Here is a 26,807-nt window from a genome sequence, read left to right on the forward strand (position 1 = left end):
ATGTCTTCAAGTAATGATAGACTGTCGTTTCTCTTTACTTATTTGAGCTGTTCTTGCCATAATAATGACTTTGCCCTATTTGGTAAAAGACCATCTTCTGTATACCACCCCTACCTTGTCATAGGCACAACTGATTGGCGCAAATGCATGAAGAAGGAAATTATTTCCACAGATTAACTTTTAGCAAGGCACACCTGTTAATTGAAGCTGGTTGAGAGAATGCCAAGAGTGTGCAAAGCTGTCATCAAGGCAAAGGGTGGCTACTTTGAAGAATCTCAAATACATTCTGATTTAAGACTTTTTTTGGTTACTACATGATTCCATATGTGCTATTTCATAGTTTTGATGACTTCACTATTATTCTACGATGTAAAAAAAACTAATAATAAGATGAAAAACCCTGGAATAAGTAGGTGTGTCCAAACGTTTGACTGGTTCTGTATGTATGTGTGTATTCACAAGCGTACAGCACTGGGCCTTAAATAGTCTTGTATTAGCTTCCCACGACTATGCTCTTAACACAAGGCCTGAGGCTACTTTTTCTACTCTAGAACATTCTTGTGTGAAATCTGTTGAAATGTGGCCCAATGGAGCAGGGCTATTTAATTCTTACCCTACGAGGTCCGGAGCCCGCTGGTTTTCCGTTCTACCTGATGGTTAATTGCACACACCTGGTGTCCCAGTGACAATGAGAAAATGCAGTGGTACTGGCTTCGAGATCCAGAGTTGAGTTTGAAGCCAATAGAGCGTTGACACGTAGCCAACCTGAGCATTGGTTCCTGGTAGTGGAGAGACGGACTGATTAGTGTCTGAAATGGGACTCCATTCTCTAGTGCACTACTTTTGACCAGAGCCCTATGGGACCTGGTCAAAACGAGTGCACTGTATAGAAATTAGGGTGCCATTTCGAAAGCAGCGATAGTTTTTTTTTTTTTTTTTTCTCTTCGGTCAAGTTACAGCAACAACATCCATTTATAAGCTCATGTTTATTCCCAGCTATATGACGTCTCTGGTAGTTAGCTAGTGAAACACTCAGCTTTTTCACTCTAAACTGGAGTGGCTGTCTGCTAGTACAAACATCCATGTTACAATGTGGACGGACAAACAGATCCAATGCAATCTATCCCTTTGCACTTTACCAGTAAACCTGTGTGTTGTGTGTAGTCTGTGCCAAGTGATAGTTTTGCAATATAGAACAAGCATATTTTTGTCCATTTTAATTGAATGACATGATCTGTTGGGTTTATGGTAATGGTTGGTAGATACTTTGGGCACATTTTAGATTAGTGTTGTTTATTACGCCTGTATTACGCCTTTATAAATGGCTTCCTCTCCTTTGCTACTTCTGATATGACTTGTGTTCTATGGTTCAGGGCCTTTGGTCACAAATGTCTCTGAATATTAATGCTGACCTAGGATAAGGTTGTCTTGTTCGTTATGATTTAAAGACAAAACTGATCCTAGATCAGTATCCTGCTCTGAGACGCTTTAAGAATACAGGCCCTGGTATCAGTTTTTAGTAAAAAGGGGGTTTTAGTTGTATGCTACTGCCCTGACAAATTTGAGTATAATCTAAATGTGACGTTCTCTTGGCTTATGGAGTCAAGCTAAAACTTCATCAAGGTCTTGTGAGTCTTGGTTTCATGTGGTTGTGTCTGTCTTTTTTTGGTCAGTACCTTGTTTGACAGCTAGGTGGCAGCACATCACCACCACCAGCTGTTTATAACATTGGAATAATGTGTTGAAAGAAATGTCCAGAATTATGAATTGAAAAATCCATTGAAAATCAGTGTGATATTCAAAAATATGTTTTGGAATTTCTGGGATAAAATGGTGTGTATATGTGATAGACACACCTAGCATCACTTGTGTCCTACGTTGATACAGTGTTTAACCATTGAGTCCTCTTACTCCCAACACTTCCCAGTTTGTCCCTTCCTGTTCTATTAAATGTTTGTGTTTTGAAGAGTAAAAAAATAGCCTGAGTTCCAGTCTGTTTGTGTTATAATACAAACTCCTTGTCACTCATCGTCATGTTTAGCGTGACAATGAAGTTGGCAGTGGCACAAACAGATCTGGGACCAGGCTAAAACAATGAAAATACATGCACAACATTGACAGGAGGGCTCCTTTAAACTAGCCTTCCCCTTTTTCGATATCTACTGTACTGGGACCTATTGCTGCACCTGCCTCTCAACCACGTCTTAATAATAACTAATACTCTTCCCGGTTTGGACCTAGCCTGGTCCCAGATCTGTTTGTGCTAGTTTTCCATCCAATTGGGGACAGATTTCCATGTGAATATTGTAAAAAAAATCTGCATAAAAACAATACACGCATTTTCCCACCAGAGATGTTTCCGTCAAAAAGTTCCTGATAAAAGACGTAAGTGATGACGTAGTGCACCTAAAAACAATTCAATGTGCCGAATAGGAAAATAAACTCAGCCAAAAAATAAACGTCCTCTCGCAGTCAACTGCGTTTATTTTCAGCAAACTTAACGTGTGTAAATATTTGTATGGACATAACAAGATTCAACAACTGAGACATAAACTGAACAAGTTCCACAGACATGTGACTAACAGAAATTTAATAATGTGTCCCTGAACAAAGCGAGGGTCAAAAGTAACAGTCCGTATCTGGAGTGGCCACCAGCTGCATTAAGTACTGCAGTGCATCTCCTCATGGACTGCACCAGATTTGCCAGTTCTTGCTGTGAGATGTTACCCAATTCTTCCAACAAGGCACCTGCAAGTTCCTGGACATTTCTGGGAGGAATGGCCCTATCCCTCACCCTCCAATACAACAGGTCCCAGACGTGCTCAATGGGATTGAGATCTGGGCTCTTCGCTGGCCGTGGCAGGACATTGACATTCCTGCTTTGCCAGTCCTGTCTGGTCCAGCAACAGTGGGTTTGTGCCCATAGGTGACGTTGTTACCGGTGATGTGTGGTGAGGACCTGCCTTACAACAGGCCTACCAGCCCTCAGTCCAGCCTCTCTCAGCCTATTGCGGACAGTTTGAGCACTGATGGAGGGATTGTGCGTTCCTGGTGTAACTCGGGCAGTTGTTGTTGCCATCCTGTAACTGTCCCGCAGGTGTGATGTTCGGATGTACCGATCCTGTGCAGGTGTTGTTACACTTGGTCTGCCACTGCGAGGATGATCAGCTGTCCGTCCTGTCTCCCTGTAGCGCTGTCTTAGGCGTCTCACAGTACGGACATTGCAATTTATTGCCCTGGGCACATCTGCAGTCCTCATGCCTCCTTGCAGCATGCCTAAGGCACATTCACGCAGATGAGCAGGGACCCTGGACATCTTTCTTTTGGTGTTTTTCAGAGTCAGTAGAAAGGCCTCTTTAGTGTCCTACATTTTCAGAACTGTGACCTTAATTGCCTATCATCTGTAAGCTGTTAGTGCCTTAATGACCTTTCCACAGGTGCATGTTCATTAATTGTTTATGGTTCATTGAACAAGTATGGGAAAACAGTGTTTAAACCCTTTAGAATGAATAGCTGTGAAGTTACTTGGATTTTTACGAATTGTCTTTGAAAGACAGGGTCCTGAAAAGCGGCCATTTCTTTTTTTACAAGTGAAATGTGTTTCCCTTTTCTACTCTGCTGATGGTTTTCTCACCAAAAATGTTGTGTTGTATAGCAAATGCCCACTGGTATTATAACCTGCACTCTAGCCAACAGCTCGCAGATACAGTGCGAGTATAGCCTACAGCATGAGATAATTCTGGACAAAAGACCGAGATTCATTTTGTTTGTCAAATGGCAGCCAAGCATCAGTGGCCGTGTCACCAGAATAAAGCCCTCAGCATTTATTGGAAAGCTCATCACTATACACTATTACCACCCTGTTAAAATCATAATGTATTTCATCTGTAGCCTTATAAACTGCTTGCTTTCTCAAAGACGAGTCATAGTAGGAGGACAAATAGCATGTAATCGCGTGACTCCAAAATGTATATTGATATGATAGTTATTTTATCCATATTTCCTCATAAAAGCTTTTCCACCAACATTTCTCTCATTGCAAAAGGATAGATTTGGAGTTAGATAAACTTGGATTTTAGGCAGGTATGTACAGTTGAAGTCGGAAGTTTACATGCACTTAAGTTGGAGTCATTATCTTGTTTTTCAACCACTCAATACATTTCTTGTTAACAAACTATAGTTTTGGGAAGTCGGTTAGGACATATACTTTGTGCATGACACAAGTTATTTTTCCAACAATTGTTTACAGACAGATTATTTCACTTATAATTCACTGTATCACAATTCCAGTGGGTCAGAAATGTACATACACTAAGTTGACTGTGCCTTTAAACAGCTTGGAAAATTCCAGACAATGATGTCATGGCTTTATAAGCTTCTGATAGGCTAATTGACATCATTTGAGTCAGTTGGAGGTGTACTTGTGGATGTATTTCAAGGCCTACCTTCAAACTCAGTGCCTCTGCTTGACATCATGGCAAAATCAAAAGAAATCAGCCAAGACCTCAGAAAACAATTGTAGACCTCCACAAGTCTGGTTCAACCTTGGGAGCTATTTCCTAACGCCTGAAGGTACCACATTCATCTGTACGAACAACAGTACGCAAGTATAAACACCATGGGACCACGCAGCTGTCATACCGCTCAGGTAGGAGACGCGCTCTGTCTCCTAGAGATGAACGTACTTTGGTGCAAATCAATCCCAGAACAACAGCAAAGGACCTTGTGATGATGCTGGAGGAAACCGGTACAAAACTATCTATATCCACAGTAAAACGAGTCCTATATCGACATAACTTGAAAGGCCGTTCAGCAAGGAAGAAGCCACTGCTCCAAAACTACCATAAAAAAGCCAGACTACCGTTTGCAACTGCACATGGGGACAAAGATTGTACTTTTTGGAGAAATGTCCTCTCATCTGATAAAACAAAAATAGAACTGTTTGGCCATAATGACCATCTTTATGTTTGGAGGAAAAAGGGGGAGGCTTACAAGCTGAAAAACAACATCCCAACTGTGAAGCACGGGGGTGGCAGTATCATGTTGTGGGGGTGCTTTGCTGCAGGAGGGACTGGTGCACTTCACAAAATAGAAGACATCATGAGGAAGAAAAATTATGTGGCTACATTGAAGACATCAGTCAGGAAGTTAAATCTTGGTCACAAGTGGATAATGACCCCAAGCATACTTCCAAAGTTGTGGCAAAATGGCTTAAGGACAACAAAGTCAAGGTATTGGAGTGGTCATCACAAAGCCCTGACCTCATTCCTATAGAAAATGTGTGAGCAGAACTGAAAAAGTGTGTGCGAGCAAAGAGGCCTACAAACCTGACTCAGTTACACCAGCTTTGTCAGGAGGAATGGGCCAAAATGTTAACTTCTGATCCACTGGGAATGTGATGAAAGAAATAAAATCTGAAATAAATCATTCTCTCTACTATTATTCTGACATTTCACATTCTTAAAATAAAGTGGTGATCCTAAATGATCTAAAACAGGGGACTTTTTACTAGGATTAAATGACAGGAATTGTGAAAAACTGAGTTTAAATGTATTTGGCTAAGGTGTATGTAAACTTCCAACTTCAACTGTATGTAGGATGCTACACTCCACAGCATGGCCTTCGCCCCAGATCAAAACTCCAAACCTACAACCTAATTTTGACCAAGATTAACCAAAGAGATTACTGCTGCCAAGGTTTTATTTTTACGGAGGTTGCTCTAGCCAACAAACAGCAGAGTCCCGAGGACGCCATTCCAACCTGGAATTGAGCCAGATACCAATTCAATTAGCACTAAGGTGTGAAGTAAAAGGCCTTTGGGCCCAACAAGTGTCAGGAGTCTTTGAAGCATCCTCAGAAGTCCCCTCCTGCTGTTCAAAGACCAGTCACTGGCATTTTCTACAGGAAATTTGCCTACAGAAATAAAAGCTTCTCCCAAGTGGGTGTGACACCTACTCCCATTGTCTGCTGCACTGCTGCTTGGATTCCACCTGGTGATCTGTTCACCATCTGCCCTGGTCTGTCTCCCCCTGTCTGGTACAGATACCCCCACCACACTCACCCCTCTCTCCCTGGTCTGTCTCCCCTGTCTGGTACAGATACCCCCACCACACTCACCCCTCTCTCCCTGGTCTGTCTCCCCCTGTCTGGTACAGATACCCCCACCACACTCACCCCTCTCTCCCTGGTCTGTCTCCCCCTGTCTGGTACAGATACCCCCACCACACTCACCCCTCTCTCCCTGGTCTGTCTCCCCCTGTCTGGTACAGGTACCCCCACCACACTCACCCCTCTCTCCCTGGTCTGTCTCCCCTGTCTGGTACAGATACCCCCACCACACTCACCCCTCTCTCCCTGGTCTGTCTCCCCTGTCTGGTACAGATACCCCCACCACACTCAGGTACAGATACCCCCACCACACTCACCCCTCTCTCCCTGGTCTGTCTCCCCTGTCTGGTACAGATACCCCCACCACACTCACCCCCCTCCCTGGTCTCCCCCTGTCTGGTACAGGTCCACCACACTCACCCCTCTCTCCCTGGTCTGTCTCCCCCTGTCTGGTACAGATACCCCCACCACACTCACCCCTCTCTCCCTGGTCTGTCTCCCCTGTCTGGTACAGATACCCCCACCACACTCACCCCTCTCTCCCTGGTCTGTCTCCCCCTGTCTGGTACAGATACCCCCACCACACTCACCCCTCTCTCCCTGGTCTGTCTCCCCCTGTCTGGTACAGGTACCCCCAACACACTCACCCCTCTCTCCCTGGTCTGTCTCCCCCTGTCTGGTACAGATACCCCCACCACACTCACCCCTCTCTCCCTGGTCTGTCTCCCCCTGTCTGGTACAGATACCCCCACCACACTCACCCCTCTCTCCCTGGTCTGTCTCCCCCTGTCTGGTACAGATACCCCCACCACACTCACCCCTCTCTCCCTGGTCTGTCTCCCCTGTCTGGTACAGGTACCCCCACCACACTCACCCCTCTCTGTTCACCGTCTGCCCTGGCCTGTCTCCCCCTGTCTGGTACAGGTACCTCCACCACACTCACCCCTCTCTGTTCTCCGTCTGCTCTGGCCTGTCTCCCCCTGTCTGGTACAGGTACCCCCACCACACTCACCCCTCTCTCCCTGGTCTGTCTTCCCCTGTCTGGTACAGGTACCCCCACCACACTCACCCCTCTCTGTTCACCGTCTGCCCTGGCCTGTCTCCCCCTGTCTGGTACAGGTATCTCCACCATACTCCCCTCTCTCCCTGGCCTGTCTCCCCCATCTGGTACAGTTACCTCCACCATACTCACCCCTCTCTGTTCACCGTCTGCCCTGGCCTGTCTCCCCCCATCTGGTACAGTTACCTCCACCATACTCACCCCTCTCTGTTCACCGTCTGCCCTGGCCTGTCTCCCCCTGTCTGGTACAGTTACCTCCACCATACTCCCCCCTCTCTCCCGAGCTTACTCTCGCCTCCAGCACACACGCGTTGTTTGGGTGAGTGACTCTGAACTTACAATGGGTAGCCCCAAGTCGTTATATATATTTTTTTATTATTGTGCATTTTGCTTTTTTGCTATTTACTTCATGACTCCTGAATACTTTGTTGACTACAAACTTTCTTTACCCAACATTGGGACAGACTATGTTTGTTCCCACACTTGGGACTCTGACTCTCTATTGGTTTTGGCCTCCCATCCTATTCTAATCACCTCTCTCCAGCTTTGTATTCATGTTACTTGATGAAATTGCTGTACAATATGATCTTGTTACCATCTGATGTACATTAAGATGTCATAAATCAGCACTGCAGAGCTCTCCCTGCCCTCTGCCGTGCCCTGATTGTATTACTGCTGATGATATCTGGAAATGTGCATGTACACCCTGACCCATCTATTGTTGCTAGCCCCAATTCTTACTTGCGCTCTGAAATCTGCTTCACTGATTTTTGCTCTCGTAAAAGCCTGGTTTTTCTGCACGTTAACAATTGAAGCTTATTACATAAAATGGATCAATTGAAAGTGTGGGTTCATAGCTCCTATCCAGATGTGTTGGTCATTACTGAGACGTGGTTAAGCGTGTTTTGAATACTGATGTTAACCTTTCTGGTTATAACCTTTTTCGGCAAGACAGATCTTCCAAAGGTGGAGGAGTGGCAATCTTTACCAAGGATCACCTTCAGTGCTCAGTTGTCTCCATCAAGTCTGTTCCCAAACAATTTGATTTACTTTTAAGCATTAAACTTTCAAATAGCTCTTTGTTGACTCTTGCTGGGTGCTATCGTCCTCCATTAGCACTGGCCTGTACCCTACATACCCTAAGCTCTCTCCTGGCCCCTTACACTAAGTCGGAATTTGTCCTGCTAGGTGACCTAAACTGGGACATGCTTAAACCACCTAACCAAGTCCTAAAGCAATGGGACTCCCTAAATCTTTCTCAGATTATCACCAATCCCACAAGGTATGACTTCAAACACCCAGAAAAGGCTGCTCTCCTCGATGTTATCCTCACAAATAATCCTGATAGGTATCAGTCTGGTGTTTTCTGTAATGACCTTAGTGATCACTGTTTTACAGCCTGTGTTCGTAATGGCTGCTCAGTGAAACGACCTGTCCTGATTTGTCATAGACGATTAAAAAAATTCATGAGCAAGCCTTCCTTCATGAACTGGCTTGTGTAAATTGGTATAGAATCAGATTGATCCCCTCTGTAGAAGACGCTTGGACTTTCTTTTGGTATATTTTCAGTGGTATTGTTAACAAACACGCCCCCATAAAGAACATGAGAATTAAAAACAGGTTCAGTCCCTGGTTCGACCATGATCTTGCAGAGTTACTCCACCTCAAGAATTGCATTTAGCGAAAGGCTCGGCACACGCATACACAAGCTGACTGGCTATCATTCAAGCAAATGAGAAATAAGAGCACTCAGTCTTTCCGGAAGGCCAAAATTAGTTACTTTAAGGAACAGTTCTCTCTCTGTGGGTCTAACCCCAAGAAGTTCTGGAAAATGGTTAAAGACCTGGAGAATAAACCCTTCTCACAGCTGCCCATGTCCGTTAATGTTGATGATGTGGTTGCTACTGACAAGAAGCACATGGCTGAGCTCTTTAATCACACCTTCATTAAGTCAGGATTCCTATTTGACTCAGCCATGCCTCCTTGCCCGTCCAACATTTCCTCATCTCCCAACCCTTCTAATGTGGCTATCCCCGATGCTTCTCCCTCTTTTTCCCCTGCCCCGCTACAAAGTTTCTCCCTGCAGGCAGTCACTGAGTCCGAGGTGCTAAAGGATCTCCTTAAACTTGACCCCCCCCGAAAAATCTGGGTCAGATGGTTTAAACCCTTTCTTCTTTAGGCTTGGCGATGACGGGTGCAGCAAGCTTATCTCCAACCTTTTTAACCTGTCTCTCCTTTCTGGGAAGGTTCCCATTGCTTGGAAGGCAGCCACAGTTCAACCTTTATTTAAAGGGGGAGATCAAGCTGATCCTAACTGTTAATGGCCTATTTCTATTTTGCCTTGTTTATCAAAAGTGTTGGAAAAACTTGTCAATAATCATCTGACTGGCTTTCTTGATGCCTATAGTATTCTCTATGGTATGCAATCTGGTTTCCCCTCAGGTTATGGATGTGTCACTACAACCTAAAAGGTCCTCAATGATGTCACCATTGCCCTTGATTCTAAGCAAGTGCTGCTTGTGCTGCTATTTTTGTTGACTTGGCCAAAGCTTTTGATACAGTAGACCATTCCATTCTTGTTGGCTGGCTAAAGAGTATTGGTGTCTCTGAGGGGTGTTTGGCCTGGTTTGCTAACTACCTCTCTGAGTGCAGTGTATAAAGTCAGAAAATCTACTGTCTCAGCCACTGCCTGTCACCAAGGGAGTACCCCAAAGCTCAATCCTAGGCCCGACGTTGTTCTCAATTTACATCATTAACGTAGCTCAGGCAGTAGGAACTCTCTCATCAAATTTCTATGCAGATGATACAGTCTTATACTCAGCTGGCCCCTCCCCGGATTTTGCGCTAAATTCTCTACAACAAAGCTGTCCAACAAGCTTTCTCTACCCTTAACCTTGTTCTGAACACCTCCAAAACAAAGGTCATGTGGTTTGGTAAGAAGAATGCCCCTCTTCCCACAGGTGTTATTACTACCTCTGAGGGTTTAGAGCTTGAGGTAGTCACCTCATACAAGTACTTGGGAGTATGGCTAGACGGTGCACTGTCCTTCTCTCAGCACATATCAAAGCTGCAGGCTAAAGTTGAATCTAGACTTGGTTTCCTCTATCGTAATCGCTCCTCTTTCACCCCAGCTGCCAAACTAACCCTGATTCAGATGACCATCCTACCCATGCTAGATTACGGAGACATAATTTATAGATCGACAGGTAAGGGTGCTCTCAAGCGGCTAGATGTTCTTTACTATTCGGCCATGAGATTTGCCACCAATGCTCCTTATAGGACACATCACAGCACTCTATACTCCTTTGTAAACTGGTCATCTCTGTATACCCGTCACAAGACCCACTGGTTGATGCTTATTTATAAAACCCTCTTAGGCCTCACTCCCCCTTATCTGAGATATCTACTGCAGCCCTCATCCTCCACATACAACACCCGTTCTGCCAGTCTGCCATTCTATTAAAGGTCCCCAAAGCACACAGATCCCTGGGTCGCTCCTCTTTTCAGTTCGCTGCAGCTAGCGACTGGAACGAGCTACAACAAACACTCAAACTGGAAAGTTTTATCTCAAGAGCTTCATTTGAAGACTCAATCATGGACACTCTTTCTGACAGTGGTGGTTGCTTCTTGACCTTTGTGCTGTTGACTGTGCCCAATAATGTTTGTACCATGTTTGGTGCTGCTACCATGTTGTTCTTATGTTGTGTTGCTACCATGCTGTGGTATGTGTTGCTGCCTTGCTATGTTGTTGTCTTAGATCTGTCTTTATGTAGTGTTGTCTCTCTTGTTATGATGTGTGTTTTGTCCTATATTTATATTGTATTTTTTTATCCCAAGCCCCCGTCCCCACAGGAGGCCTTTTGCCTTTTGGTAGGCCGTCATTGTAAATAAGAATTTGTTCTTAACTGACTTGCCTAGTTAAATAAAGGTTAAATAAATAATTAAAACATTTTACAGACACACCAAGATCCCACCTTCTCTCTAGCATATTTTTGTTTTGTTGACATTCGGAAAGTTTACTTCAAAATGTTATGTTTCCATTAGGCCTGTCATTACAGTTTTTATCTGACGTTTTCTCGCATAAATATGTGCGATGGAAACATGGTTCTTGTCAAGCTTTTGCAAACTTTTGTCATGACAATTCCAAAAGCAGTTGGTAGGAGAGTAAAAACATAAGTTTGGAGCCATTGCATTATGACATTTGTACCTCCTGCATTTTTATGTATTTGTTTGCTCTCATGTGATATTTTGAGATTAATTTGACGGCACTCTTAAAGAAAGAATATGGGATTTGTTTGTCTTGCATTGAGACAAGAACATTAGTAATTTATAATTATTTTTCAAATGTTGATACTTTCAATGCAATGATATGCCAAGTGTTTGATCCTGAAGATTGGTAGACAGTAGTGTAACCACGCAAAGTACCCCCTGAAAAATAATTTCAATGCAATGATATGCCAAGTGTTTGATCCTGAAGATTGGTAGACAGTAGTGTAACCACGCAAAGTACCCCCTGAAAAATAATTTCAATGCAATGATATGCCAAGTGTTTGATCCTGAAGATTGGTAGACAGTAGTGTAACCACACAAAGTACCCCCTGAAAAATAATTTAAAAAATATATTTCTCTATATTTTTATCTCACAAAATTAGTGCATTGGGCATTTATTAGTGTTAGTGGACGCATATGTGTTGTATGTGTCGAACTGCTTTGCTTTATTCTTGGCCAGGTCGCAGTTGTAAATGAGAACTTGTTCTCAATTAGCCTACCTGGTTAAATAAAGGTGATTTTTTTTTTTTTTATATATTTTATATATATATATATATATATATATATATATATATATATATATATATAGACCACGTGTAACAACAACTGCACAGGATCGGTACATCCGAATATCACACCTGCGGGACAGGTACAGGATGGCAACAACAACTGCCCGAGTTACACCAGGAACGCACAATCCCTCCATCAGTGCTCAGATTGTCCACAACAGGCTGAGAGAGTCTGGACTGAGGGCTTGTAGGCCTGTTGTAAGGCAGGCAACAACGTTGCTTATGGGGACAAACCCACCGTCGCTGGACCAGACAGGACTGGCAAAAAGTGCTCTTCGCTGACGAGTCGCGGTTTTGTCTCATGATGGTCAGACAGTCCTGTACTCTGGAGCGGGATTGATTTGGCGGTGGAGGGTCCGTCATGGTCTGGGGCGGTGTGTCACACCATCATCGGACTGAGCTTGTTGTCATTGCAGGTAATCTCAACGCTGTGCATTACAGGGAAGACATCCTCCTCCCTCATGTGGTACCCTTCCTGCAGGCTCATCCTGACATGACCCTCCAGCATGACAATGCCACCAGCCATACTGCTTGTTCTGTGCGTGATTTCTTGCAAGACAGGAATGTCAGTGTTCTGCCAAGTCCAGCGACGAGCCCGGATCTCAATCCAATTGAGCACGTCTGGTATCTGTTGAATCGGAGGATGAGGGCTAGGGACATTCCCTGCAGAAATTTCCGGGAACTTACAGGTGCCTTGATGGAAGAGTGGGGTAACATCTCACAGCAAGAACTGGCAAATCTGGTGCAGGCCATGAGGAGCAGATGCGCTCCAGTACTTATTGCAGCTGGTGGCCACACCACATAACTGTTACTTTTGATTCTGACCCCCGCTTTGTTCAGGGACACATTATTCTATTTCTGTTTGTCACATGTCTGTGGAACTTATTTAGTTTATGTCTCAGTTTATTGAATCTTATGTTCATTCAAATATTTACATATTAATTTTGCTGAAAATAAACACAGTCGAGAGTGGGGACGTTTCTTTTTTTGCTGAGTGTCGATGTCTGTAGGGCGAGCAAAAGTTATTTTTTGTATCTCATCTTTGGCACAAACAAAAGGTATAAATAAGAACAGTAAGAGCAGTGTCTTTCTGCCCTGTCTCTTTCTCTGTGATGTCATTCTAATGGAATCCAGAAAGAACACAACCCTGTCTCTTTCTCTGTGATGTCATTCTAATGGAATCCAGAAAGAACACAACCCTGTCTCTTTCTCTGTGATGTCATTCTAATGGAATCCAGAAAGAACACAACCCTGTCTCTTTCTCTGTGATGTCATTCTAATGGAATCCAGAAAGAACACAACCCTGTCTCTTTCTCTGTGATGTCATTCTAATGGAATCCAGAAAGAACACAACCCTGTCTCTTTCTCTGTGATGTCATTCTAATGGAATCCAGAAAGAACACAACCCTGTCTCTTTCTCTGTGATGTCATTCTACGGAATCCAGAAAGAACACAACCCTGTCTCTTTCTCTGTGATGTCATTCTAATGGAATCCAGAAAGAACACAACCCTGCCTCTTTCTCTGTGATGTCATTCTAATGGAATCCAGAAAGAACACAACCCTGTCTCTTTCTCTGTGATGTCATTCTAATGGAATCCAGAAAGAACACAACCCTGTCTCTTTCTCTGTGATGTCATTCTAATGGAATCCAGACAGAACACAACCCTGTCTCTTTCTCTGTGATGTCATTCTAATGGAATCCAGAAAGAACACAACCCTGTCTCGTTCTCTGTGATGTCATTCTAATGGAATCCAGAAAGAACAAAACCCTGTCTCTTTCTCTGTGATGTCATTCTAATGGAATCCAGAAAGAACACAACCCTGTCTCTTTCTCTGTGATGTCATTCTCATGGAATCCAGAAAGAACACAACCCTGTCTCTTTCTCTGTGATGTCATTCTAACGGAATCCAGAAAGAACACAACCCTGTCTCTTTCTCTGTGATGTCATTCTAATGGAATCCAGAAATAAATAAACCTGTCCTCAAACATTCACATCAAAAGGTGCAAAGTTATGGACAAAGATAAAAACATAGATTTTTCTTGATCAAATAACATGGAAATCAACCCATTTTTGTGCAGTATTAATTTCCCATCCTTACAAACCACAATGTAAATGTACATTACTGTATTGTACATACAGTAGGCTGATAATCTAGGTTTGTACCTGTAGACTTTCTATCACCATGAAGAAAAACAATGACCACTACAGTAATGTGATGTGATAATGTGGCTCAGTTAGTAGAGCATGTATGGTACTTGTAATGCTAGGGTTGTGGGTTCGATTCCCACAGGGGACCAGTATGAAAATATATACACCCACTACTGTAAATTGCTCTGTTTCAGAGTGTCTACTAAAATAGAAGAGGAATGAATAGACCATTTCAGTTTACACATAGAAATAAGTTTCATTTGCAAAGCATTTGAAGAAACTGGAAAACATATATCAGGCGAGTACTTTTATATTCCACAACTATTATCAGATTAACTGTTTTGTAAAGATAATTATCAGACTGAAGTTACAAATGCTGGTAAACACTCAAATACATTTAGTTTAAAAAAAATTCACAAAGGTAGTGCTCTGGGTCTTTACTAGTCCTGTATTAGTGGACAGATATAGATGTCTTCAATCCCGGCAAAAACTGCAGCACAGCCACCCCCAAACCACTTCCAGTGGCTACGGACAGTAGAGGTGAGCACAAAGGAGACTACTTTTATCTTTTTTATTTTGATAGCTTGACATCTTTACAACAGTGTAGAAAAAGACAGGTGTGTGTCATTTTAGTCAAAACATTTTCTGCCAAAACGACCTCTAAAATGTGTTATCCATCCCTCCTTGTTCTTTCTGTCAGTACGTGGCGAACTTCCACTTGACACCAATGCATGGCTGAGTGGAAATGTAGGTTTAGGAAAAGTCAGAGTTCACCCCCCTAAATGCATGTCACTTACATTGCTTTTTTTTTGACCACATTTTTATTCCATTGTTGATTGTGAGGTACACCATGAGAAAGAAATGACATTTTAAGAAAATATAAAATGCTGTTTTTAATATATCACATTCAAAAGAGAGAAGAGATCTACTGTAATTGTACTGTACTTAATACAATCATATTGAAATTGATCTACAGTTTTGTAGATATTTGCACTTTGATTGAATAAAATATAATAATTTTAAAGAGCTGTGAGTCATCATTTTTTTTCTTCAAAGGGGCAGTCTGGAATTGGTACATACATTTTTGGACTTTAATCTTAATATATAGTCACTGATTCTTGAAGAATAAACATATACATTCCTCATGAGCTTAGTTTGACTGTCTTACCCCATCAGAACCCCAAATACAAGCTTGTTTTACAAAAAAAAAATGTAAACAATATAATTGTAAACAAACACGGTATAGCTTGAAACTATAATTTTGATCTCATGGATGGTCGGTCCTTGCATCCATAGCTTCATCCATGAATTTGAGAGTAGTTACATTTCTACAGCCCCGTCCCTCAGCTGTTTACCAAAGAGGAGTTGGGGTGCACGACCGCTTTGTTGTTGTTTCAACCTCAGATTGCCTCTTTAATTGACATTGTATGAATGTATCCAGAATGATTTAGCACAATTGACTGTTAGCTGAACCCATGATTTTATAATGGAGCGTTAATTCATACATGACACAGATGCCTCACCCTCCACTGCCCCTCCATGGTTCAGTGGAATATGGGGGAAGATGTTTATTTTAAAGCCTGGTGTAACTGAGCCTTCATAGAAGAGAATACAAATCAACTGTTGGCCGTCATAGCTAATGAGCCCTGTCCTGATAGCTACAATAGCTCTATAATAATAGACTATTCAGCTGTCAACAGGTCAGTGGTCTGTCTCCGGCCTACATCAAAGTAAAAAACAACTAGCCTAAGCCTGCATAGTGCACACTTTAAAGGTCCCTATAACATCTTTGGTAGAGAAAATGTTTGGATCCATGGTGGTAGTGTCCATGGCATCTCTTTAGTCTTCATATCCTTATATGGAAGGTGCTGTGGAAGAAAAGTCAACATGTTAGAATTTGTTCTAAATAAGTTATGCTGCATTCAAGAACACTCAGAACTGGGAAACCTCCTACTTCAGTGCGTTCAAGACAGCTCAGAATTGGGAAACCTCCTACTTCAGTGCGTTGACGACAACTCAGAAGTGGGAAAACTCCTACTTCAGTGCGTTCAAGACAACTCAGAACTGCAAAAAATTGTTTTGAAAAGTCATCCAACTCAGAATTACAAGTCGGAAACTCTGACATCATCCTAGAGCTCTGACTTCTCCGACCTAAAGATCACTGATGTCATGATTTTCCCAGTCCAAGATTATTTTTTTCCTGAGTTCCCAGTTGTTTGGCTAAATTAAAGTTAAGAACTGCCCAGGAAAAAAAACACTTGGCCATTGGTTAGGTGACAACTACTGCAGACCTGAGGAAGTCTGGAGCACGGACGATCATGTGCTGGAAGTCCTCCAGTGAGAGACGTCCATCGTTGTCCAGGTCGGCCTCGTCGATCACCTTCTCACATACCATCCTGACCTCGTCCTCAGTTAGCTCATTCCGCGTCAGCTTGTTCAGCGTCTTCTCCAGGTCAGACTTACACAGGAAGTCATCATTGTTGAAGTCTGAGAGGATTGGAGGAGGAACAGAAACAGTAGTAGGATGTCATTATTCAAATGATCAGTTAAAGATTAAAGTTCACATTCCCCTCTTTTAGTTTACAGCTTACTTTGGTCCCTGGTAGTAGCAGTGTACTAAAGGGAAAGAGGGATACCTAGTCAGTTGTACAACTGAAATGTGTCTTCTGCATTTAACCCAACCCCTCTGAATCAGAGAGGTACAGGGGGCTGCCTTAAATCAACATCCATGTCTTCAGCGCCTGTGGAACAGTGGGTTAACTGCCTTGCTCAGGAGCAGAATAACAGATTTTTACCTTGTCAGCTCAGGGATTTGATTCAGCAACCTTTGGTTACTGACCCAACGCTCTGAACACTAGGCTAGGGTGCTTTTCGGGAAGCATAGACTTCCCTTTTTGTCTTGTAACTAAACAATTCCAAACAGAGCCTTCCTTTGCGTTTTATTGACCCATGACCGCGGTCATGTCACTGCATAGCCGCCTGCGGTGAAACGTCATCTGTCATCGCCAGTTAATTAGGGTGACTCTAGCAACACAGACCGTGCAAGGCCTTTTTTTTGTACAGGCCTGCCTTGTCCATAGAGCGTGTTTGGGCCCCTCTATAATGCTCTTATCAATCATTCACAGAGATGGGGCAAAATGAGTGGCTAATAAGTCTGGCTGCACTGCATCTGACTGGCTGACTTACTGCAAATCTTTCATCGAATCAGATGGCATATTTATCACAAAACTATTTGATGTTGCCAATTATTTGAATGATTACTTCATTGGCGAACTTCACAGGAAATGTCAACAACGAACAGTGAGCCATCGTATTCACGCATAAAAAAACTAATAATGAAGGAAAAGCATTGCAAGTTAGAATTTTGTATAGTTAGTGTGGGAGAGGTGGAACAATTATTGTTATCAATCAATAATGACAAACCTCCTGGCATTGAGAACTTAGATGGAAAGCTACTGAGGAGGGTAGCTGACTCTATAGCCACTCCTACTGACTCTATAGCCACTCCTACTGACTCTATAGCCACTCCTACTGACTCTATAGCCACTCCTACTGACTCTATAGCCACTCCTACTGAGGAGGGTAGCTGACTCTATAGCCACTCCTACTGACTCTATAGCCACTCCTACTGAGGAGGGTAGCTGACTCTATAGCCACTCCTACTGACTCTATAGCCACTCCTACTGAGGATGGTAGCTGACTCTATAACCACTCCTACTGAGGAGGGTAGCTGACTCTATAGCCACTCCTACTGAGGAGGGGGCTGACTCTATAGCCAGTCCTCTGACTCTATAGCCACTCCTACTGACTCTATAGCCACTCCTACTGACTCTATAGCCACTCCTACTGAGGAGGGTAGCTGACTCTATAGCCACTCCTACTGAGGAGGGTAGCTGACTCTATAGCCACTCCTACTGACTCTATAGCCACTCCTACTGACTCTATAGCCACTCCTACTGACTCTATAGCCACTCCTACTGACTCTATAGCCACTCCGACTGACTCTATAGCCACTCCTACTGACTCTATAGCCACTCCTACTGACTCTACAGCCACTCCTACTGACTCTATAGCCACTCCTACTGAGGAGGGTAGCTGACTCTATAGTCACTCCTACTGAGGAGGGTAGCTGCTCTATAGCCACTCCTACTGACTCTATAGCCACTCCTACTGACTCTATAGCCACTCCTACTGAGGAGGGTAGCTGACTCTATAGCCACTCCTACTGAGGATGGTAGCTGACTCTATAGCCACTCCTACTGAGGATGGTAGCTGACTCTATAGCCACTTCTACTGAGGATGGTAGCTGACTCTATAGCCACTCCTACTGAGGATGGTAGCTGACTCTATAGCCACTCCTACTGAGGAGGGTAGCTGACTCTATAGCCACTCCTACTGACTCTATAGCCACTCCTACTGACTCTATAGCCACTCCTACTGACTCTATAGCCACTCCTACTGACTCTATAGCCACTCCTACTGACTCTACAGCCACTCCTACTGACTCTATAGCCACTCCTACTGAGGAGGGTAGCTGACTCTATAGTCACTCCTACTGAGGAGGGTAGCTGACTCTATAGCCACTCCTACTGACTCTATAGCCACTCCTACTGAGGAGGGTAGCTGACTCTATAGCCACTCCTACTGAGGAGGGTAGCTGACTCTATAGCCACTCCTACTGAGGATGGTAGCTGACTCTATAGCCACTCCTACTGAGGATGGTAGCTGACTCTATAGCCACTCCTACTGAGGATGGTAGCTGACTCTATAGCCACTCCTACTCAGGAGGGTAGCTGACTCTATAGCCACTCCTACTGAGGATGGTAGCTGACTCTATAGCCACTCCTACTGAGGAGGGTAGCTGACTCTATAGCCACTCCTACTGAGGATGGTAGCTGACTCTATAGCCACTCCTACTGAGGATGGTAGCTGACTCTATAGCCACTCCTACTGAGGAGGGTAGCTGACTCTATAGCCACTCCTACTGAGGATGGTAGCTGACTCTATAGCCACTCCTACTGAGGATGGTAGCTGACTCTATAGCCACTCCTACTGAGGAGGGTAGCTGACTCTATAGCCACTCCTATCTGTCATATCTTTAATCTGAGTCTAGAGGAAAGTCTTTGTCCTCAGGCCTGGAGGGAAGCCAAAGTCATTCCGCTACCCAAGAATGGTAAAGCAACCTTTACTGGTTCTAACATCAGACCTATCAGCTTGCTGCCAGCTCTTAGCAAACTGTTGGAAAAAATTGTGTTTCACCAAATACAATGCTATTTCTCTGTAAACAAATTAACAACAGACTTTAAGCATGCTTATAGAGAAGTGCACTCAACATGTACTGCGCTGACACAAATGACTGATGATTGGTTGAAATAAATTGATAATAAAAGGATTGTGGGAACTGTGCTGTTAGATTTCAGTGCAGCCTTTGATATTATTGACCATAACCTGTTGTTGAAAAAATGTATGTGTTTTGGCTTTTCAGCCTCTGCCATATCATGGATTCAGAGCTATCTATCTAATAGAACTCAAGGGGTTATCTTTAAATGGATGCTTCCCTAATGTCAAACATGTAAAGTGTGGTGTACCGCAGGGCAGCTCTCTAGGCCCTCTACTCTTTTCTATGTTTACCAATGACCTGCCACTGGCATTAAACAAAGCATGTGTGTCCATGTATGCTTATGATTCAACCATATACACATCAGCAACCATAGCTAATGAAATCCCTGAAACCCTTAACAAAGAGTTACAGTCTGTTTTTGGAATGGGTGGCCAGTAATAAACTGATCCTGAACATCTCTAAAACTAAAAGCATTGTATTTGGTACAAATCATTCCCTAAGTTCTAGATCTCAGCAGAATCTGGTAATGAATGGTGTGGCTGTTGAACAAGTTGAGGAGACTAAATGACTTGGCGTTACCTTAGATTGTAAACTGTCATGGTCAAAACATATAGATTCAATGGTTGTAAAGATGGGGAGAGGTCTGTCCGTAATACAGAGATGCTCCGCTTTTTTGACACCACACTCCAGAAATTCTGCAGGCTCTAGTTTTGTCTGATCTTGATTATTGTCCAGTCGTGTGGTCCAGTGCTGCAAGGGAAGACCTAGTGAAGCTGCAGCTGGCCCAGAACAGAGCGGGGCATCTTGCTCTTCATTGTAATCAGAGGGCTGATATAAATACTATGCTGCCAGTCTCTCTTGGCTAAGAGTTGAGGAGAGACTGACTGCATCACTTCTTCTTTCTATTTAGAAACATTGTGTTGAAAATCCCAAATTGTTTGCATAGTCAACTTAGACACAGCTCTGACCAGTGGTGTGCCGTGGGCCTGGGCCTTCAGTGAGGTCCTACACAGTCCCACCCGAATTAATCCACCTCTTATTACCATCATTATGATGCCATGGCTCACCACTGGCTCTGACACACAGGCTTATCCCACCAGACATGCCAACAGGGATCTTTTCACAGTCCCTAAATCCAGAACAAATTCAAGATAGCGTACAGTATTTCATAGAGCCATTTTGTATCAAACTCCGTTCCATCTCATATTGCTCAAATAAACAGCAAACCTGGTTTTTAAAAAACAGATGAAGAAACACCTCACGACACAACGCCTCTCCCCTATTGGACCTAGATATTCTGTGTGTATTAATATGTAGCTATTTATGTAGTTCTGTCCTTGAGCTGTTCTTGTCTATTTAATGTTCTGTATTATATCATGTGTCCTGTTCTGTGTTGGACCCCAGGAAGTGTAGCTGCTGCTTTTGCAACAGCCAATGGGGATCCTAATAAAATACCAACAGCCAATGGGGATCCTAATAAAATACCAAAACTCCAAATACCAAACATCAAGTTTCTGATTATGTTAAAATGATATTATTTCTTGCTGGGCAGATTGTTTCACATAACCAAAACTGTTTTGAGAGCAAACCAGAAGTATTTCTGACCTGCTGAAGGTAGATGTTATTAAAGGCATACACATCTCACACACTAACCGTAGATTTTAAATGCATAGTAGGCTTTCAGATCTCGTGGAGCCATCTCACTCAGCACGGAGAACATATCCAGGAAGTCATCCAGGGTCATGTTTCCCTCTCCGTCCTCCGAGAAAACCTCAGCGATCCTCTGGCGGAACGGGTTGTCCTGAGGAGAGACACATTGACTGCGTTAGCACGCTGAGCTAAAGCTTTGACGTTCCCTTTGGGGGAGCTAACACAATCACAGGGAATAAGCCAGAAGGGACAGGATAGGAAATACAAGAGTACTGCGTCGATATCAGTTGTTTCTGCTGTTGTCGTTGTGAGGAAGTGTGTGTATATGTAAAGAAGCTCATAGTGGACCCAGTCGTACTCAGTGCTCTGTAGGTCGCCCTGGCCTTCTTGTGGTTTATTAGAGTCAGATAACATATAGCCAACCGTTCAGAGTCCTTGGACACGGTGCTATCTAACCTCCAAACGAGCTTCATAGCCATACAACACTCCTTCCGTGGCCTCCAACTGCTCTTAAACGCTAGTAAAACCAAATGCATGCTTTTCAACCGTTCGCTGCCTGCACCCGCACGCCTGACCAGCATCACCACCCTGGATGGTTCCGACCTTGAATATGTGGACATCTATAAGTACCTAGGTGTCTGGCTAGACTGTAAACTCTCCTTCCAGACTCATATCAAACATCTCCAATCGAAAATCAAATCAAGAGTCGGCTTTCTATTCCGCAACAAAGCCTCCTTCACTCACGCCGCCAAACTTACCCTAGTAAAACTGACTATCCTACCGATCCTCGACTTTGGCGATGTCATCTACAAAATTGCTTCCAACACTCTACTCAGCAAACTGGATGCAGTTTATCACAGTGCCATCCGTTTTGTCACTAAAGCACCTTATACCACCCACCACTGCGACTTGTATGCTCTAGTCGGCTGGCCCTCGCTACATATTCGTCGCCAGACCCACTGGCTCCAGGTCATCTACAAGTCCATGCTAGGTAAAGCTCCGCCTTATCTCAGTTCACTGGTCACGATGGCAACACCCATCCGTAGCACGCGCTCCAGCAGGTGCATCTCACTGATCATCCCTAAAGCCAACACCTCATTTGGCCGCCTTTCGTTCCAGTAATCTGCTGCCTGTGACTGGAACGAATTGCAAAAATCGCTGAAGTTGGAGACTTTTATCTCCCTCACCAACTTCAAACATCTGCTATCTGAGCAGCTAACCGATCGCTGCAGCTGTACATAGTCTATTGGTAAACAGCCCACCCATTTTCACCTACCTCATCCCCATACTGTTTTTATTTATTTACTTTTCTGCTCTTTTGCACACCAATATCTCTACCTGTACATGTCCATCTGATCATTTATCACTCCAGTGTTAATCTGCAAAATTGTAATTATTAGCCTACCTCCTCATGTCTTTTGCACACAATGTATATAGACTCCCCTTTTTTTTCTACTGTGTTATTGACTTGTTAATTGTTTACTCCATGTGTAACTCTGTGTTGTCTGTTCACACTGCTATGCTTTATCTTGGCCAGGTCGCAGTTGCAAATGAGAACTTGTTCTCAACTAGCCTACCTGGTTAAATAAAGGTGAAATAAAAAATAAAAAAATAAAAAAGACTACTGTCAATTAGTTGTGTATTAATAATGGATGGACACATTCTAAATTGTACCCTATGCCCTAGATAGCGTTTAGGGTCAAAACAGGTGCAGTAGAAAGGGAACAAGTTGTCATTTGGGACTTATCCACTAATATGTGTGTGCAAACACGGGACAGAGGGTATACCTTCAGTTCTGGCATGCTGCCAATGAGCTCGTATGGTAGCCTCACATCTGGCTGGTCTGTGTAGTCGAGAGGAACGAGCTGTGGTGCCAAGTCTCGATAACGGTCGAATAGTCTAGGAGGGGGGAAAGAAAGTTGAACCTGAAGTATATCAGATGTGCAGACTGGATAATATCCACTTTCTATATCAAATCAAATAATAAGAGATTTCAAAGAATAGCAGGTCAATTTGTGAAGTGAACAAATATAAATGTACTGTTAAATTCTAGTAAACAACTTTGTTGAAACTGCAGTAGATACAGTATATTCAACCTAAGCAATGTGTAAAGCAGAAGCGTTGGTCTCAGGCTTTTGTTTTGACATGTGAGCTCAGATAACAATACAGTATGTATGTCCCAGTATCTTTGGTCTACTGTTACATGTGTGTGTGTGTGTGTGTGTACAGAATAACTTTCATCCTAGTGAAAGGTTTCACGATGCAGAACTGAACAAAATCCAAGCAGCTACATTTGAAAGTGGTTAAGAACTTATCAGTGGTTAAGTGTCATATTCTGCCTAGGCTTAGTTAGTTATACTGAATAGTTAACTAGTTCAAATCATCATGTAGGAGCTTCCTCTCACCTTAGAATTTCCTTCCTTGTGAAGAATGTGCAGTCCTGCAAATGCAACATTTTTTTAAATGTATGTTATTTCATCGTTATTGTAGTAGGCAAGCCAGTTAAGAGGACATTGTTATTAACAATGATGGCCTATCCCGGCCGAACCCTACACCGGCCGAACCCTACCCCGGCCAAACCCTACCCTGGAATCGAACCAGTGTCTGTAGTGATGCCTCTAGCACTGAGATGTAGTGCCTTAGACCGCTGCGCCACTCAGGAGTCCCAAAACACTATTTTTTTAAAATTATGATTCACAGCTGCAACAATTCAAGAGGTTCCTTTTTCATTTTAAGAAAGTGACTTGTGGCTCAGATTAAACATTGAGCTGTGGTTGTCTCACTAGCTTTGGTTTGTCAGACCTGAATAAGACCACACAGCTGTGGTCCATAACATCACATTAGGCACTTGACCATTTCTCTGTGTCTGTTGCTGTGTCTGTTTTCTCAGCTCACAGCTGCAAAGGAAGTGTGCCAAGACCTGTGTTTTGTATCAATGCACTCCATTCACTAATTACAGTACCCCATCCACTAATTACAGTACCCCATCCACTAATTACAGTACCCCCATCCACTAATTACAGTACACCCATCCACTAATTACAGTACCCCCATCCACTAATTCCACTAATTACAGTACCCCCATTCACTAATTACAGTACCCCATCCACTAATTACAGTACCCCCATCCACTAATTACAGTACCCCCCCATCCACTAATTACAGTACCCCCATCCACTAATTACAGTACCCCATCCCCATTCACTAATTACAGTACCCCATCCACTAATTACAGTACCCCCATCCACTAATTACAGTACCCCCATCCACTAATTACAGTACCCCCATCCACTAATTACAGTATCCACTAATTACCCCCATCCACTAATTACAGTACTCCCATTCACTAATTACAGTACCCCATCCACTAATTACAGTACCCCCATCCACTAATTACAGTACCCCCCCCCATTCACTAATTACAGTACCCCCATCCACTAATTACAGTACCCCATCCACTAATTACAGTACCCCATCCACTAATTACAGTACCCCCATCCCTAATCACTAATTACAGTACCCCCATCCACTAATTACAGTACCCAATCCACTAATTACAGTACCCCCCAATCACAAATAACAATACAGTACCCCTTCCACTTATTACAGTACCCCCCAATTCACTAATTACAGTACCCCAATCACAAATAACAATACCCCCATTCACTAATTACAGTACCCCCTTCCACTAATTACAGTATCCCAATCACAAATTACAATACCCCCTTCACTAATTACAGTACCCCAATCACAAATTACAATACCCCCATTCACTAATTACAGTACCCACATGAAAGCAACACCAAGCTAGACGGGTGAAGCAATTTGTCTCAATCAACAAGCTATCTGAAGAAAGTTAGTCATCACCACACTGAGGGGGTTAAATAAATACACACACACACACACACACACACACTCAAACACAAACACACACACACCGACCTGATACGCATCAAGCTGCTGCGCCGTGAAGATTGTCTGCTTATTCCCCATTTCTCAGCCCACCACCCTGGTGCCTCTGTGCCATGGCACGTATCAGTATGAAGGCAGGCCTGTGGTGTGGTGGACTGTGGATATGTCAGATATGAAATGGCGGCATGGGGGGACAAAGGGAGGCCAGGTTGCCAGGTTAGATCGGGTGTCTCCTGCCACCGAGCCCTTTGGTTCTCTTTATAATGGCAGCATTTCATCATTCCCCCCCCCACCACCACCACCGCCACCACCGCCACCACCACCACCACCACCACCACCACCACCATCTGAATGGCAGCCGCTTTGACAGCAGAGAATAAGGGCTGTCTTCCAGCATGCCTTCAGTGTTGTATCAGCCTTTAGTGCTGCTCTGTGGCTGACTGATGCCTCACACTGCTCTCAGGTTACACTGCATGTGTCCCAAAATGGAACCCTATTCCCTATATATTGGACTACACTTGACCGGAGCCCCTGGTTAAAAGTAGGGGCTGTGGTCAAAAGTAGTACACCATACAGGGAAATAGGGTGCCATTGTCTTTTACAACTGGGGCTTGGGAGTGGGCATGCAAGACTTTTTTGAGGGATTATGAGGAATGTATGTTTTATTTATGTATAACTCTGAGAATTGTATATCTACACGTTTACTGGCTATATTGACATAGTTTTTTTCCCAATGTTAATTGAAACATGATTATTGACACAACCAATATGTTGAGAAATGATATCCATCTCAGCACACCGTGGGTGAACTCTTGGATAAGGCCAGTGTTCTGGTATTTAGGGTCACTGCACATGCCCTCTCTTCTTGGCAGTGGCACATTGATGAGAACACCACCTGTTAGGGCCTGCATTCAACTGCCGGCACAATAGGTTGTATCCAACTTAACTATTGAGGAGTAGAATCATAAATTAATTTGAATTGGCATTAAAGTACACTGCATCGTTTAAAAGGTTTAAGTAGGCCCTATATTTTCACAGAAATAATGAGAGCCCAATATACACTCACCGGACTGTTTATTGGGTATACCCATTTAGTACCAGATTCATGAACCTTGTTTCCCTGGCTACATATGTTAATGTGGGATATTTATTGGGGACTCTATATTGGTTTTATTGGTATTTATTTGTATAGTGCAGGGTGAGCTGCACACAGTGGTCTTTCTACTAAGGCACAGTATAGCTCAGGTTCATGGGCGCATGATTGCTGACAATACCTGTTGGATTGACAGAGGCATTCAGGAGAGATAGAGGAGCATAAATTAGATTACTTACATTATGACTTTCAACGTCCCTGGGACAATGTACATTTGCAGCAACACTACAACAATTCAGTAGCACAATGATAGGGAGCATGGCTCGGGTCCATAATAAGTCATTGTCTCAACGCGGCCTTGAAATATGAGGACAAAGTCCACGCAACAAGATCATTTGGATGGATTCCGTCATTCCTGTAGACTAGAGCATCCTCTGTTTCCAAAATGTGTCAAAGATATCTATACAAATTATGCCAACAGAGCTACAGTAGTATTTTAGCCGGATGTGTAAAGCCAGTAGCCTGTTGCCCAGCAATGATATAGGGCTTGAAATAATCGGACGATTTTGGAGTCTTTCAGAGTTAGAATCAGTTCTTTCAAATCCAGTTTCAGCAGTTTCGAGTTAGCCCTCCTAATGTCATTTGACCCCACAT

General features: G+C 43.4%; 1 protein-coding gene across 1 annotated transcript; it reads right to left on the reverse strand.

Annotated features, from left to right (window-relative positions):
• Window positions 1-15,442: 15,442 nt before the first annotated feature.
• On the reverse strand, window positions 15,443-25,268 carry cib3 (calcium and integrin binding family member 3). Its single transcript, XM_042329563.1, has 6 exons — window positions 25,091-25,268; window positions 23,554-23,588; window positions 22,936-23,047; window positions 21,152-21,299; window positions 16,449-16,644; window positions 15,443-16,025 (listed from the first exon to the last, which is right to left on the reverse strand). Exons 1-6 carry the CDS (start codon window positions 25,139-25,141, stop codon window positions 16,004-16,006), a joined length of 564 nt encoding a protein of 187 aa, XP_042185497.1. The 5' UTR covers window positions 25,142-25,268; the 3' UTR covers window positions 15,443-16,003.
• Between the last annotated feature and the right edge of the window lie 1,539 nt (window positions 25,269-26,807).

Source organism: Oncorhynchus tshawytscha, linkage group LG10 (genome assembly GCF_018296145.1).
Source record: "Oncorhynchus tshawytscha isolate Ot180627B linkage group LG10, Otsh_v2.0, whole genome shotgun sequence".
Lineage (NCBI taxonomy): Eukaryota > Metazoa > Chordata > Actinopteri > Salmoniformes > Salmonidae > Oncorhynchus > Oncorhynchus tshawytscha.